Here is a 15,787-nt window from a genome sequence, read left to right as displayed (position 1 = left end):
CTGGCTGTCATGACAATACATTGGCACACTGCGATCACGACACGGGAGCACCGATGGGAGCATGGAATGACACGCTGCCCGTCAGCGTGTGTTAAATCCCGCTGTTAGAGATTGACAGCGTAATTAAATTGGTTAACAGCTGCAGGTGGATCTCCGCCATGACGAAGATCAGATCAGCCAACTTATGCATGGAAAGATGCGGGCTTGGCGTGTGAGCCAGTATTAAAGGCAGGAGCACAACCTTTGACGTAAATATGTCAAAAGTTGTGAAGGGGTTAAAAGCAATCTGTCACCAGGTTTTTGCCACCTAATATGAGAGCAAATTTATGTAGAGACGAGATCCTGATTCCAGTGATGTGTCACTTACTAGGCTCCTTGCTGTAGCAACTGATAAAATCATTGTTTTATCAGCAGGAGATTATCACTAGAGGATTAGTAAACATACATACTGTCATGTAATTCTCCGTATTCATGAACTCTGTATAAGGGTAAGGACACATGGCGAGTAAAACGGTCCTAGTGGCATGTGATAAAAAAAAAAAGCGCATTCCACTTGAACCCATGTTACTCTATGGGGCCATTCCCATCTGCAATTATTTTCTCAGCCTTAATTGGTCTGAGAAAACAGTTGCACCATGCTGTGGGTAGAATCCGATCTGTTTTCACTCACAGCCATAGAAGTCTATGGGTGCGAGAGAAACATTGCACTACATTCGGATGACACCGGAGTGCAGTGCGATAATTGCATCAGCTGCCAATGGAGGAGATAGGAAGACTATTCCCTCCCTCTCCTCCACAGCTGTTATCTGATCGCAGGATCAGATCACAGTGGCATGACAGTCAGCTTACACTCGCAGCACAGCTGGAGCCAACAGTGGCATCCGATGCACTCGCATCCGATGCCATACGCTCGTGTGGCCTAACCCCACCACTGATTGGCAGCTTTGTGCCTATGCATAACTAGGTTATAGAGCTCAGCATTCAGAGTACTGTAAGATTTGCAGCAGATAAAACTGTTGTATTATCAAACCTGCAGGAGCATCCCATTAAGCGAAACCGCTGTAATCAGGGTCTATGCCCCTACATCATGCTGCTGTCAGATGGGTAACAAAACCCAGCTGACCGTTTCCCTTTCAAGTATGAGCAGTATGTAATAAGCTTTAAGACTGACCCTTGTGAAATCCGCTAGCAAGATAAAAAATCAGTGCAGGATATTATACTTATAACCTGAATGATGTAAAAGGAGACATTTTTTTCTTCAACATTCTAAATTAATTTTCTTTTCTTTTTCAGCAACACTAAATACAGTGGTTAGCAATGCTGGGATGTTAGGAGTGCAACCACAATCACCTATTACAGCAGCTGTTCCACCATTAACAATGAGCGGAAGAATAGCAGCTATGCCCTTTTTGGATATTCGTCCTGGGTTACTTCAACCAGCAACAGCAAGATTTGCTTTATTAACTCAAGCAATGCCCCCACCTCCACCACCAAGGAGCATGCTTCCTCCAGCACTTATTGATCCTACCCTCCATTCTCTTCCTTTCACACATGGAGAGATATTTCCCCGTCCCACTATTCCATCTAGACTACATAATGATAATGCTCCTTCTCAAGACGAAGGTGTTGGCCTGCAAAGGAGTAACATTCAGCAAGAACGAGATCAAGACTACCGCTTTCCTCCTGTAGAGAGTCGTGAGACTGTTGGTCAACCCTCAGGCAGTGAACAGAAGAAAGAGGGCATGCAATTAGTTTCTAGCCAGTCAAATGAAGTAGTAAGCTCTGGAGAGGACATTGATATTAATGCTAGACATGTAGAGGATGATCATGAACCTCAGGACATGGCTGTTGTTGATCCATGTGAGGGTCAAGACAAACTTGTTACAGGATCCATTGTAGGACCCTTATCTCCAGAAGGTTCCCATAAAGGTGAAAGGGAAGCTGAAATGCATTCTTTTGAAAATATGAGAGGTCCTCCTGATCCTCATTCTTATGAAAGAAAGCTAAAAAATGTTCCTGATCATCATGATGTTCCAACAAGACCAAAATTAGATCCCAGACATCATTTTGGTTGCCCTCCAGGAGATTTATTACTGCCCTTTAATAGACCACCGCTAGAGATTAGAGAGTCTTTTGATAGACCACCACTAGAGGGAAGAGATCATTTTGGTAGGCCACACCTAGAGGGAAGGGATCACCCTGGCAGACCTCCTGTGGATGGCAGAGATCATTATGGACGCCCACTTTTAGAGGGTAGAAACTCCTTTGGACGTTTACCAATGGATGGTAGAGAAATGTTTGGAAGGCCTCCTTTAGAAATGAGAGATCATTTTGGAAGACAGATGCCATCAGATATTGGTAGAAGGGAGCAATTTCCTCCAGATAAGCCATGGGGCCATAGGGGTGATTTTGATGAAAGACCACACCATCCTTTTCCTGGTTTTGGTGGCCCCAAAGGGTTCCCAGATGACAGACCTCGTCATGGAAATTTCCGGCATGAGCACAGGAATGCACCAGGTTGGAACAGAGGATTTGAATCTGAGGCACAGAGGGATTTTGATGACCGTCGTCGTCCTTGGGAAAGACATAGGGATAGGGATGAACGAGAATTTGGTTTCAGGAGAGAAATGAATGGCAACCGATTTGGAAGAGAGAGACAATCGAGCAACTGGATGCCACATCAGCCACACAATTTTGAATATTTCCCAGAGGCTACTGTCACCCAGGAAAACACTGATGAGGTGTCTCAGGTGAATGGCGAAACGCCAGAGACTGGTAGTCGACAACAAACTGTTAAAAGTGCAAGTGATCCTAAACTGTGTGAAAAGGAAACCCCTGACAAAAAGAATGAAAAGAAGGAGGCCATGGAGGCTGAAGTAAAGAGTCAACCAGTGGTTGAAAGCACAGAAACTGAGGGGACATAATCATCACTCAGTAGGTAAAGATACCTTTTGTAAAGTTGTCATCTCTAAGTGATAGATAAATGGCTGACTGGACCTTACTAGTTTGCCTTTTCTCAGCCTGACTTATGTTTAATCTTATGTAACTGTTCACGTTTCACTCTAAATAACTGTACGACTGACTTGTATAGACTGCTCTTAATCCGAACATGATAGATAGGACATTTTTTATTTTTATGTTAGGAATCACAAACATTGCCCCACGCGCTTTTATCATCAATTGAAGTATTTGTGAAATGTCCAGCAAAAGAGACTTCCTATGGAAGAGGTTCCAGATTTTACAGCTTTTGGTGGGTTGAATGTTGGGCATTTCAGGCTGCTGCTGATTTATAAAGTCTAGATGAAGCTGTGATTCTTTTTATGTTCCCGCAAGTTGGTTTCAAATTAGTTTTTGGCAGATCGCAGTACTAAGATGCAAAAGGCAAGGAAGACATGCTAAGGTTTGTAAAGAACACCACAATCCATGTAATATCCCAAAGTTACGTGTCTGTGATATGTTTCTTGTACTGCAGTGAGTAAAAAAAAAATGAAAATGTTTTAATGTTGGGTGCATTTTGTTTTTAGATCCTAATAAAACCTTTGTTTGATAACAGTGTTCCAGGTATTGTATTTTTTTTAACTTGCTTTATGAAAAGGTGGCGTAATCCTTCCCATGATGCTATTGCAGAAAATGGTCTCATTGCTTTCCAGTCCATCAATCAGACATATTTGATTACCGGCTACTGAAAAGTATGCCGTATGCTTTGGAATGATTCTTTAGTGATAAACCTTTTTACTATGGATTTTTTTTTCTTTTTAGAGCATAACAATGGGTAACCAATGATACTGTGGAATTTTAATGCTCTGTCTTTTTTTTTAATTTTTTATTTTTTTACAAAATCCTTCTGCACATTAAAGAAATTAACTTGACAAGTACATCTAGTAATTTGTGGGTCATGAGAGAAACGCATAGTAAGCGGATGTTTCACGACTGAGACGTAAAGCGACAGCTGGTCAGGGTTAACGTTTTCTAGCCTTTATCCTCCAGTTAATGTAAATCATAGTACATAGTCTTCAATAGAGATGTTGTACTGTTTTTGGGGTGTTATGCAAATCGATTCCACTTTGGTAAGAAACTAGAAGTAATTCAACCCTGACAAGTCCAACACTGCAGTCACACTGTCTTTAATATCCCCCTTGTGTTTGCTACCTAAAGAAGGGAGTATGACTAGGGTGAGGCCAAGGGGTTATTCTTTAAGATTTGTTCATTAGTTCTGTGTGAGTCTCATGCACGGAAATCAGATTTTTATGGGTTACCATGTACATCTCTCACCTTTAGGCCTAAGCCACACGGCACGAAAATCGGACCGAGTGGAATGCGATAAAACATCAGGACATGGCCAATATTACCCTATGTGTCAGCACCCATGAGCGATTATTTTCTCGGCCCCAATCAGACCGCGAAAACAATCGCAGCATGCTGTGATTGTATTGGAGACTCTTTCTCTCGCACCCATTCAAGTGTATGGGGCGAGAGAAAAATCACACTGCACTCGCAGTACACTGGTGTACCGCGAGTGCAGGGTGAGAATGGCAATAGCCGGCTACGGAGGAGAGAGGGAGATAAATCCCTCCCTCCCCTCCTCAGTGCCGGCCCGCCCACCCCTCCTCAGCGCTGGTCCGCCCCTCCTCAGAGCCGGCCCACCCCCTGCAGCTGAGATATGATCGCATGATCGGACCTCAGTCGCAGGGACACTCGCATGACACTCGGCTCCTGCTGTGCTGCCAGCGTGAGCCCGAGTGTCATGCGAGGATCGTAGTAGACCCCGTGTGGCCCTGGCCTTACTCTCTGTATATGCTTTGTATTGCAGCTTTGTCCAATGGGACGAAGTTGTAGTGTACTCCAGTGCCATGCACAGCCACTATGAAAAGTATGAAGCTTTGGCTCATACTCGGTAGACACTTCAAACAGCTAATGAGTAGGCGTACTGAAAATTGGACCCTTCCCCAAATCCATTAATGCCTGACCTAGGGATGACTAATCAATTTTAAAGCACCAAACGACCCATAACTAAAAGGCTTTACTAGTGATGAACATTAATTGTATCTGGAGTCAATATGCCCACAATATCTAATTAGTGGAGGTTCTACTTCCGTAACCTTCACATATTACCAAAATGAATGGAGTTGTGCCCATTTCTGCCTGATATAGCACCTTTCTTAATAAGATCTGTGTCATCCATTGCAACAAAGTACTATTCAGCTGCAACTGCTAAGGACGTGTCAGGATGAAGTCATCCTTTCACATGATATCTGGGGGTTTCTAGAAGATTCCTCACCAGCTGGTAATAGATGTCATATTTCATAGTTACGATGTCTGAGTTAGTATTTTGTTTGAATATTTGTAATTCTTGTTGAGCATAAACGACTATACATAAAAGTGTATATACAGTCATATGAAAAAGTTTGGGCACCCCTATTAATGTTAACCTTTTTTCTTTATAACAATTTGGGTTTTTGCAAAAGCTAGTTCAGTTTCATATATCTAATAACTGATGGACTGAGTAAAATTTCTGGATTGAAATGAGGTTTATTGAACTAACAGAAAATGTGCAATCCGCATTTAAACAAAATTTGACCGGTGCAAAAGTATGGACACCTCAACATAAAAATGACATTAATATTTTGCAAAAATAACAGCCTCTAGTCGCTTCCTGTAGCTTTTAATGAGTTCCTGGATCCTGGATGAAGGTATATTTGACCATTCCTGTTTACAAAACAATTCCAGTTTAGTTAAGTTTGATGGTCGCCGAGCATGGACAGCACGCTTCAAATCATCCCACAGATGTTCAATGATATTCAGGTCTGGGGACTGGGATGGCCATTCCAGAACATTGTAATTGTTCCTCTGCATGAATGCCTGAGTAGATTTGGAGCAGTGTTTTGGATCATTGTCTTGCTGAAATATCCATCCCCTGCGTAACTTCAACTTCGTCACTGATTCTTGCACATTATTGTCAAGAATCTGCTGATACTGAGTTGAATCCATGCGACCTTCAACTTTAATAAGATTCCCGGTGCCGGCATTGGCCACACAGCCCCAAAGCATGATGGAACCTCCACCAAATTTTACTGTGGGTAGCAAGTGTTTTTCTTGGAATGCCGTGTTTTTTTGCCTCCATGCATAACGCCTTTTTGTATGACCAAACAACTCAATCTTCGTTTCATCAGTCCACAGGACCTTCTTCCAAAATGTAACTGGCTTGTCCAAATGTGCTTTTGCAAACCTCAGGCGATTCTGTTTGTGGCGTGCTTGCAGAAATGGCTTCTTTCGCATCACTCTCCCATACAGCTTCTCCTTGTGCAAAGTGCGCTGTATTGTTGACCGATGCACATTGACACCATCTGCAGCAGATGCTGCAGGTCTTTGGAGGTGGTCTGTGGATTGTCTTTGACTGTTCTCACCATTCTTCTTCTCTGCATTTCTGATATTTTTCTTGGCCTGCCACTTCTGGGCTTAACAAGAACTGTACCTGTGTTCTTCCATTTCCTTACTATGTTCCTCACAGTGGAAACTGACAGTTTAAAGCTCTGAGACAACTTTTTGTGTCCTTCCCCTGAACAACTATGTTGAATAATCTTTGTTTTCAGATCATTTGAGACTTGTTTTGAGGAGCCCATGATGCCACTCTTCATAGGAGATTCAAATAGGAGAACAACTTGCAAGTGGCCACCTTAAATACCTTTTCTCATGATTGGATACACCTGCCTATGAAGTTCAAAGCTCAATGAGGTTACAAAACCAATTTAGTGCTTTAGTAAGTCAGTAAAAAGTAGTTAGGAGTGTTCAAATCAAGAAATTGATAAGGGTGCCCATACTTTTGCACCAGTCAAATTTTGTTTAAATGTGGATTGCACATTTTCAGTTAGTACAATAAACCTCCTTTCAATCCAGAAATATTACTCAGTCCATCAGTTATTAGATATATGAAACTGAAATAGCTGTTGCAAAAACCCAAATTGTTATAAAGAAAAAAGGTTAACATTAATAGGGGTGCCCAAACTTTTTCAAATTTGCCTCCATAGCATTTATAGCTTTTATATAAAAGGTGTTACCAGAGTGAGACATGTTATGACTGACAATCTGCTCTTCTGATCTCCATGTCACACATCAATTATTCTCACATTCATTTACATTAAGCTCTGTAAGCAAATTCTTCGGACGTTCTGTGTCCAGCTCATTTTTATACAGCGGAACCTTGGTTTAATAGTAACTTGGTTTGAGAGCGTTTTGCAAGACAAGCAAAGCTTTATAAAAGTTTGTAACTTGGTTTAAGAGCAATGCTTTGCAATAAGAGCAAATCCTCACCATGTACACTTCCGGTTCTGTCCTTTCACCGCGCTCTGATCCGCTCTGGAGGTAACTTTCAGTCCATATGTACTGTTTACTGTATACAGTATACCATTGCACAGTACAGTATATACTATATAGCATTTCTATCAAGTTGCATTTGTGGATACAGAATTGTACTTTCTTTCGGCTAACCAGTGCAGCACATTGCTTATACTGCACCTCTCACACACCAACAATTCTATTGTAAGCTAAAGTGCAGTTTAATTAGTTTATATGGTCTTTACTGTACTGTACAGTATTTTGCATTAGTATACTGTAATAATTTTATATGAATACAGGATATTATTTTGTATTACTGTAATACGTTTCTATAAATATTTTTGGGTTGTGGAACGAATTGTCTGTGTTTCTATTATTTCCTATGGGAAAATTTGCTTTGATATAAGAGTAACTTGGTTTAAGAGCAGACTCCCGGAACCAATTATACTCATAATCCAAGGTTCCACTGTATTAAGAAAAATGTGAATTTCTCTGCAATAAGACACCAAATCACAGTTATCAAGGTATTAACTTATTCAACTTCCTATGACCTTCATGCCCAAGACAGCTTAGAAGAAAGACAGATTTCCTTACAAGTAAAGACATATATACATAATTTTTAGTGAGCAGTGATGTCACCTACAACAATCTGATATTAAAAAGATCGAGTCAGCGTTGTATATGAAATCTACTGTATATTGCTGGAAAAATAAATTGGTGTTAGAGGTAATGTTTCTTCTTGTGGAGAGTGACGTGACTGAGATGCCAGTGTAAGGAGGCATATAAGCCATGCAATGCTCCTCTGGGAAATTAAATATGCAATTGCCTCTTTGCAGTTAAAACAATTTGAATTTTAGTGCCAATCAATTGGAAGTATTGACTTTTAGGATTACTACTTCCAATAGGTGGCACTAGTGCTCATATCATCTTCCACTCAAAAGAAGCAATTTGCATATTAATTTCCCAGAGGAAAAGTGCACAGCTTAGGCTGGTTTCACACATCCGGCTTTTCGCCGGATCCGGCGCTCTCCCATACAGTGACTACAGTACAGTGACAGCGCAACAAGCGCCGGTCACATGCTGTCATGTGACCGGCGCATGTGACCCGGAAGTTACAGCGCTGTCACTGTACTGTATTGTCTGTACGGGAGAGCACCGGATCCGGCAAACCGGCGAAAAGCCGGATGTGTGAAACCAGCCTTATGAGCCTCCTTACACTACCATATCAGGACTGTCACTTGCTACAAGGAGAAACATTACTCCTTAGACCCAGGATGCAGATTGCAAATGTTTTTCATGTTTATGTTCTATGCAGTGGACATGTTATATAATGCTGGAACAACAACTTTAAAAACCTTAATGCTTAAGTAGGTACACTTTAGTATAAGAATTATTTAAGATCATTTTTTTTTACATTTCTTTATTATTTTACTAGTTGGAGTCTCTTTATACCTATTTTTCTTTTTGGATAGTTCTATATTGTCACTATACAGTATAAGGCATGCACAGAAAACGAGCACTTGTACTCAGGCTTGATGAGACCTTCGTGGGCCCCACGTTTTGTAACTGGAATACTTGGGAACCCAGAATAGAGAATACAATACTATTCTTCTTAAGGTGATTTAGCAGTGCTGTTAGGACTATCTAGCTGTGGTGGATACATCGGTCTGGTCGTGAATCTTAGGACGGCTCCTTAAGACACAATACATTTGATATCATAGGGCGGGTACCATTTTCTTACAGTCCAGTTATTAGTGGTCATCATGGATGTGCAGAGCGTCTTCACTGAAATGAATAGGAGCTACAGAAACCTCTCAATGTCTTTTACTCCACTTTCTTTTAATAACTACATCCTACCAGAAAAATGGCTGATATAGTTTTTTGCTCTTTAGATTGATGGTTATTATGTCCTGATAGATTTCCTAAGAAAAATAGCTTTTTACAGTCGTAGGCTTATATGTTCATCAGCTAAACAATTCCTCCACCCCTGTAACGTTGTAACACCTGTGCTTTACTCACCCCCACCCCCTGAGTTTCCATTGTCTGTTATTGTGTCTGCAGCACTGACGTCACACCAACAGCGCTGCAGACAATCACTGAGCTCAGCAGCTTGTGCTGTGTACTTGGTCATCTGCTGCTAAGCTCAGTGATTGTCTGTAGTGCTGGTGGCTGTTGATGTGCTGCAGCAAACACCGCGAGCAGTGATGGAGGCGCTGGACCCAGGCAGTGTGAACATTACTTTTGTTCATTCTTTTAAACAAACTGCAGTCTGCAGGTTATTTTTAAAACTGGCAAGGCCCTATAAGATACTAGATGCCGCCCCCCTCCCCCAAACAGCAGATTACTTCCCACAGTCCTTTTAAACATTTTTGTACTTCAAACCTAGTTCTTCCAACTAATTAGAAACAAGGCACTCTCAAATGGTGATACAAACAAAGAATTTATTCCATAAGTCTTAAAGCAACATGTGACATTTCGGCCGGTTGGCCTTCATCAAACAACTTGTTATTAAGACTGTCAGGGTAGTAGTAAAGGCAGTGGTATCCACCACTATGCTGCATGATACCACTGCCTTTACTCTTACCCTGACAGTCTTAATAACAAGTTGTTTGAAGAAGGCCAACTGGCCGAAACGTCACATGTTGCTTTAAGACTTATGGAATAAATTCTTCGTTTGTATCACCATTTGAAAGTGCCTTGTTTCTAATTCTCTGGACATATGGTGTGGAAACCTACAAGTGCACCTCAACATGTCCTACACTGTGGCTGTGCCTTATCTTGCTATTAGTTCTTCCAACTGGCCTTAAATTTCCTCTTCCTAAGTACCTAATCATTTAGTAGACCCCCCATCACTCCACAAAAACATTGAAATGGAAAACCATAGCACCTGCAACTATCTTGCATGCACTTCTTTTTGTAAATTATGTGACTCTGCGATATTACAGGGAACAACCCATTTAGGGACTACTGGGCAGCAGCAATGGATATCATTAGCACTGTCACATACTGCATTGGCTGGCACCTATTCTTGTTTCCCACTGGTTCCAAACTTGTTCATTCTTACACATGTTAAAGGGGTTATCCGGCTTCTTTTGACTTTTTTTTTTTATTACCCTATTGGGCTACATTGGGGCAGGTAAGTAGATAGAGAGCACTTACCTGCCCTGCTGTCAGCCCCTCTCCCTCGACTCTGAGTGGTCATGTGACTGCTCCTGCCGCGATTTTGCTGCTTCCGGTCATTTCATGTCAACATGGGCAGGACCATGTTGACATGCAAATCTGGAACAGCATGGGGGCGGCTACAGTGCGATGAGCCCCGCCCCCCTTCCCTGCACCCTCCCACACATTCCCCCGCACCCCGCACTCTCCCCGCAACCTCCCCCTGCACTGCTGTGGGGTCCGTGACCAGGGGGAGGGGCCTGGCGGCGGCTGCCGTGGTGTCACCGCCAGCACCGGGCCCCCTGCTCAGGATCGCACATTCAAATGTACCGGCATCACAGATGCTGGTACATTTGAAAGCGCTGATGAGAAGCAGCGCAGCGCTGCTTCTCATCACTGTCCCGCTGTCTGTGCTCTCTTCAGCACAGCGGTAACATCACTACTCTGCTGATATGTCCAGAGCACAGACAGCGTGCGAACGTGCAGGAGCGGCGGGGACCGAGGACGGGTGAGTATGTACTCCCTACATGTGTTCCCTATGGGGGTAGGGGGGATCGGTACAGAGCGCCGTGTGTGCGTGCGGTGCAGAGCCATTTGTGTGTGTGTGTGCGGTGCAGAGCCATATGTGTGTGTGTGCGGTGCAGAGCCATGTGTGCGGTGCAGAATCCGATGTGCGTGTGCGGTGCAGAGCCCTATGTGCGTGTGCGATGCAGAGCCCTATGTGCGTGTGCGGTGCAGAGCCCGATGTGCGTGTGCGGTGCAGAGCCCGATGTGCGTGTGCGGTGCAGAGTCCGATGTACGTGTGTGTGGTGCAGAACCATATGTGCGTGTGTGTGGTGCAGAGCCATATGTGCGTGTGTGTGGTGCAGAGCCATATGTGCGTGTGTGTGGTGCAGAGCCATATGTGTGTGTGCGGTCCGGAGCCCGATGTGGTGTGGGGTGCAGAGCCTGATGTGGGGCTGTTATATGCAATGCTGTAGTGATAACAGGTCAGTGCTGGGCAGAATACTGACAGGGAATGTGTGTGCAGGGGGCGGGCAGGGGGCGAGGCTGGACACTGGGGAGGGGCTGGACACTGAGGTCGGGCGGTGCCAGCTGTGACTGGGAGGTTTTGCACAGGAAGTGGTCAGTTTGCTAGAGCTGAATGTAAACAAAGAGCTGCAGAGAATAAAGGGTGAATTCAAGAGGAATAAAAGTTAGAAAACAAAAAATAACAATGTGGGGGTGTTTTATATGACAATACAGCACAGATTAGCTTACCAAAAATTTTTGAGTTTATGTCGGACAACTCCTTTAATTCACAGGCACAAATTATTTTAAAGAGATCAATGACAATTGCCTAAATATAAGCACCATGTATTACAATATATTTTTGATTTTTTTTTTAAAAGGAATCTGTTAGCAGGTTTTTACTATGTAACCTGAGGACAGCAGAAACTACAATTTCCTACTTGTAGAAAGGCACTGTACAGGCACTGTAAAAAGTGATATTTTTTAGATAAAAAGAAAAATATATTAAGCCAAAATTTCTCATTAGCAATAGCCCACTTTTAGATGTTGTCCAGATGTCAAAAGATTTGTTTTCTACACTGCAAAGTTTAGTTACCAAACACAAAGGCCCCAAATCAAGTTTGGCTTTATTCATGGTAGTCTTGATGAGGAGACATTGGAAATTCAAAGGTGCCTGGTTCATTAAAGGGAATGTGGTGACAGGTTTTTGCTAAGGAATCTGACAGCAGCATTCAGTTGGGACAGAGACCCCAATTCCAGGAATTTTCTACTTGTAGGAAATTGTTGGGGCTGTGACACTGATATCAGTGACTTGTCACTTATTAGGCTGTGTATTGTTTCAATATATTGAGTGTTTTATCATCAGGAGATTATTATATCCTGGACTACAGCTCACATGCCTGCTAGACCAACCACACCTCCTCTTCTGATAAGCAGCTCACTGTCCATAGACCATGTACACAGAAAGATGTGGCGTGGGTGCAGTTATCTTTCTCAGCTCAGCTACATCTAACAAACTCTGATAGTGTCACAATTGCTGCACCCAATAAACTAAGTGATAGATTGTTGGAATCAAGGTTAGTGATGGGCGAACCCGAACTGTAAAGTTTGGGGTCCGTACAGGATACTTAAGGCTGCTTTACATGCTGCGACATCGCTAATGATTGCTAGCGATGTTGCGAGCGATAGCACCCGCCCCCGTTGTACGCGACATGTGATCGCTGCCGTAGCGAACAATATCGCTACGGCAGCGTCACACGCACATACCTGTTCAGTGACGTCGCTGGAGACACCGAACAATCCCTCCTTCAAGGGGGAGTTGCGTTCGGCGTCACAGCGGTGTCACCAAACGGCCGCCCAATAGAAGAGGAGGGGCGGAGATGAGTGGCCGGAACATGCCGCCCACCTCCTTCCTTCCTTTTTTTCTGGTGGACGTAGGTAGGATGATGTTCGTCGTTCCTGTGGTGTCACACACAGCGATGTGTGGTGCCGCAGGAACGACGAACAACCAGCGGCATGCACCACCAACGATATTATGAAAAGGAGCGACGTGTCAACGATCAATGATTTTTAACGTTTTTGCGATCGTTGATTATTGCTCCTAGCTGTCATATGCTGCGATGTCGCTAACGGCGCCGGAAGTGCGTCGCAAACATTGTGACCCCGACGATATATCATTAGCGATGTCGCAGCGTGTAAAGCACCCTTTCGTGTCTGTGCACGGACCCTGAACACGGACTTCTCAGGGAAATTACTGTTCGGGTTCAGCCACTCGGATAATGAAAAAAATGAAAGGGAAAAGAAAGAAAATAAGAAATAAAGCAGGAGCCTTATACTTACTGACCTTCCCCGAAGCTTTAATGCTACTTCCAGGTCCGATCATTAACTCTCGTACATGTTCACTGCTTCCCCTCCCACCATCAGTCCCGGCATCTTTGGTTGCAGTCTGACCGCACTTCCACCCTGTGGGACAGCGTCTGTGATTGGTTGGAATCACACACGCTGTCGGCATCCTTATAGTGGTGTAACAATAAATTCTTCTTTCATGAATTCGTCAGACTCAAAATAAAGCCCAACATCTGGATAAATGGATCTGAAATGTTCAAAATGTACAGGTTTTGGGTATATTTTTGGGTTGTGATCAGTCTCTGACAATTATCCTGTGTGCACCCTACCCCTTGTCACAGGACAAGACAAAGGCCCATCAGCTTTTTGTTTGGAGTGTAAGTCCAGAATAGCAACTATCACAAACCAACCATAAATGATAAATCTCTTAAGAATGGCCATTTTACACTGAAGAAAAAGATTTTTGATGGAATGGTAAAAGGTGATATTTTTTAGATAAAAAGAAAAATATATTAAGCCAAAATTTCTCATTAACAGTTACCCACTTGTAGATGTTGTCCAGATGTCAAAAGATTTGTTTTCTACACTGCAAAGTTTAGTTACCAAATACAAAGGCTCCAAATGAAGTCTGACTTTATGCATGGTAGTCTTGATGAGGAGACATTGGAAAGTCAAAGGCTCCTGTTTCATTAAAGGGAATCTGTCAACAGGTTTTTGCTATGTAATCTGACAGCAGCACTCAGTTGGGTCAGAGACCCCAATTCCAGTAATGTATCACTAATTATAGTGGGTGTAGCAGTTATTACACACACAGTTTGTTCTGAATATTGAGCAGAGCTCAGTTGTTGAGCTGTCTATAACCCCATGCACACCACAGCTTTCTGTATACATTGTACAATGACAGAGAGCTGCTAATCAGTGCTGGGAGCATGTTGGACTATGAGACATGAGTCCAGTTATCCTGTAAAAATATTCTGCTGCTAAAACACTGATTGAATTGAAACAAAATACACAGCCCAGTAAGGCTACTTTCACACTTGCGTTGAACGGTATCCGTTGCATTGCGTTGTGTGACGGATGCAACGGATGTGTTGCATATAGTGACACAACGGATGCAACGGATGCTGCAAAACAACGCAATTCGTTTTGATTTTTTTTTTTTTTTTTCCCGGTTTTACCAGCGGCAGACTATAGTGAACGATCAGCTGATCGTTCCCTGCAGCCGGCCGCTGGGTGATCAGCTGATTGCTCCCAGTAGCCGGCCGCCGGGTGATCAGCTGATCGCTCCCGGCCGCCGGGTGATCAGCTGATCGCTCCCGGCTGCCGGGTGATCAGCTGATCGCTCCCTGCAGCCGGCTGCCGGGTGATCAGCTGATCGCTCCCGGCCGCCGGGTGATCAGCTGATCGCTCCCTGCAGCCGGCCGCCGGGTGATCAGCTGATCGCTCCCTGCAGCCGGCCGCCGGGTGATCAGCTGATCGCTCCCTGCAGCCGGCTGCCGGGTGATCAGCTGATCGCTCCCGGCCGCCGGGTGATCAGCTGATCGCTCCCTGCAGCCGGCCGCCGGGTGATCAGCTGATCGCTCCCTGCAGCCGGCCGCCGGGTGATCAGCTGATCGCTGTCACTTGCCGGCGCCCGGGCATGCCGGCGGGCGGGCGCTCAGCTGAACGTTCGGCCACCGCGAGCCAAAATAAAGTTTGATTTAAAAAAAAAAAAAAAAAAAAAAAAAAAAAAAGAGCATGCGCAGTGAAATCCAGAGGATTCCGCTGCTCAAAATAACGTTACATGCTGCGTTCCTCCCGCTGGGCGGAAGCAACGGAGCGTCGCCCAGCGGAAGCAACGCAGCTCCTTTTGGTACAATCCGTCACCCATACAAGTCTATGGGAAACAGCGGAATCCGTTAACGGATTCCGCTGTTTCCCAAAAGGGCGGATTGTAACGGAAGGAAAATAACGCAAGTGTGAAAGTACCCTAAGTGACACATCGCTGTAATCAGGGTTTCTGCTCCTATATTACAGTCCTCTCAGATTACATAGCAAAAATTTGACAGTTTTCCTTAAGAGGAGCACATTACTTAATGAGTCACATTAGCATGAAAAGTGGCCTGCACTTCACAATAAATCTTACTACAGTCCAAGAGTGGAGTAAGATTTGTGGTATAAAGTGTGCCACAACTCCTCATGAATTATACAAGCAGACATTGCCGCGCCGCAATCTGCCACAGCTCCACTTATTTTGGTAGGGATGGCTGGGACTGGTTTGAAATAAAGTCACGACATCACACACAGAAGAGCAGACTCCACCCACTTTACTGCAGCTGTAATGTGAGCTTTTTCTACAGTGGGGTTTCTGTAGGATTTCAGAAGCTGCTCCGCCTAGTGTTTAACAGTGGAAATTATCAAACTTTTTAATTTTTTTTCTTGTTTGCTCAATTAAAAACAA

General features: G+C 43.8%; 1 protein-coding gene across 6 annotated transcripts in view; it reads left to right on the top strand.

The window, feature by feature from the left end:
* The window catches only part of SCAF8 (SR-related CTD associated factor 8), a 333,369-nt gene that overhangs the window by 160,918 nt on the left and 156,664 nt on the right, over positions 1 to 15,787 (top strand). For 4 of the 6 annotated variants that reach the window (XR_012751614.1, XR_012751615.1, XM_075339680.1 and 1 more), the window contains exon 21: positions 1,294 to 2,938. Coding sequence is in view for 4 of the 6 variants with exons in the window: in XM_075339680.1 (XP_075195795.1) it covers positions 1,294 to 2,924 (1,631 nt within the window). In the remaining 2 variants the exon portion in view is untranslated. Of the gene's footprint in view, positions 1 to 1,293; positions 3,551 to 15,787 lie in introns of those variants that run through there. The other 2 variants (XM_075339679.1, XM_075339682.1) reach the window with 1 other exon arrangement.

This window comes from Anomaloglossus baeobatrachus, chromosome 3 (genome assembly GCF_048569485.1).
Source record: "Anomaloglossus baeobatrachus isolate aAnoBae1 chromosome 3, aAnoBae1.hap1, whole genome shotgun sequence".
NCBI classification, from domain to species: Eukaryota; Metazoa; Chordata; class Amphibia; order Anura; family Aromobatidae; genus Anomaloglossus; species Anomaloglossus baeobatrachus.
Note: the sequence above shows the minus strand (reverse complement) of the source record. Positions and strands in the feature narration are given on the sequence as shown.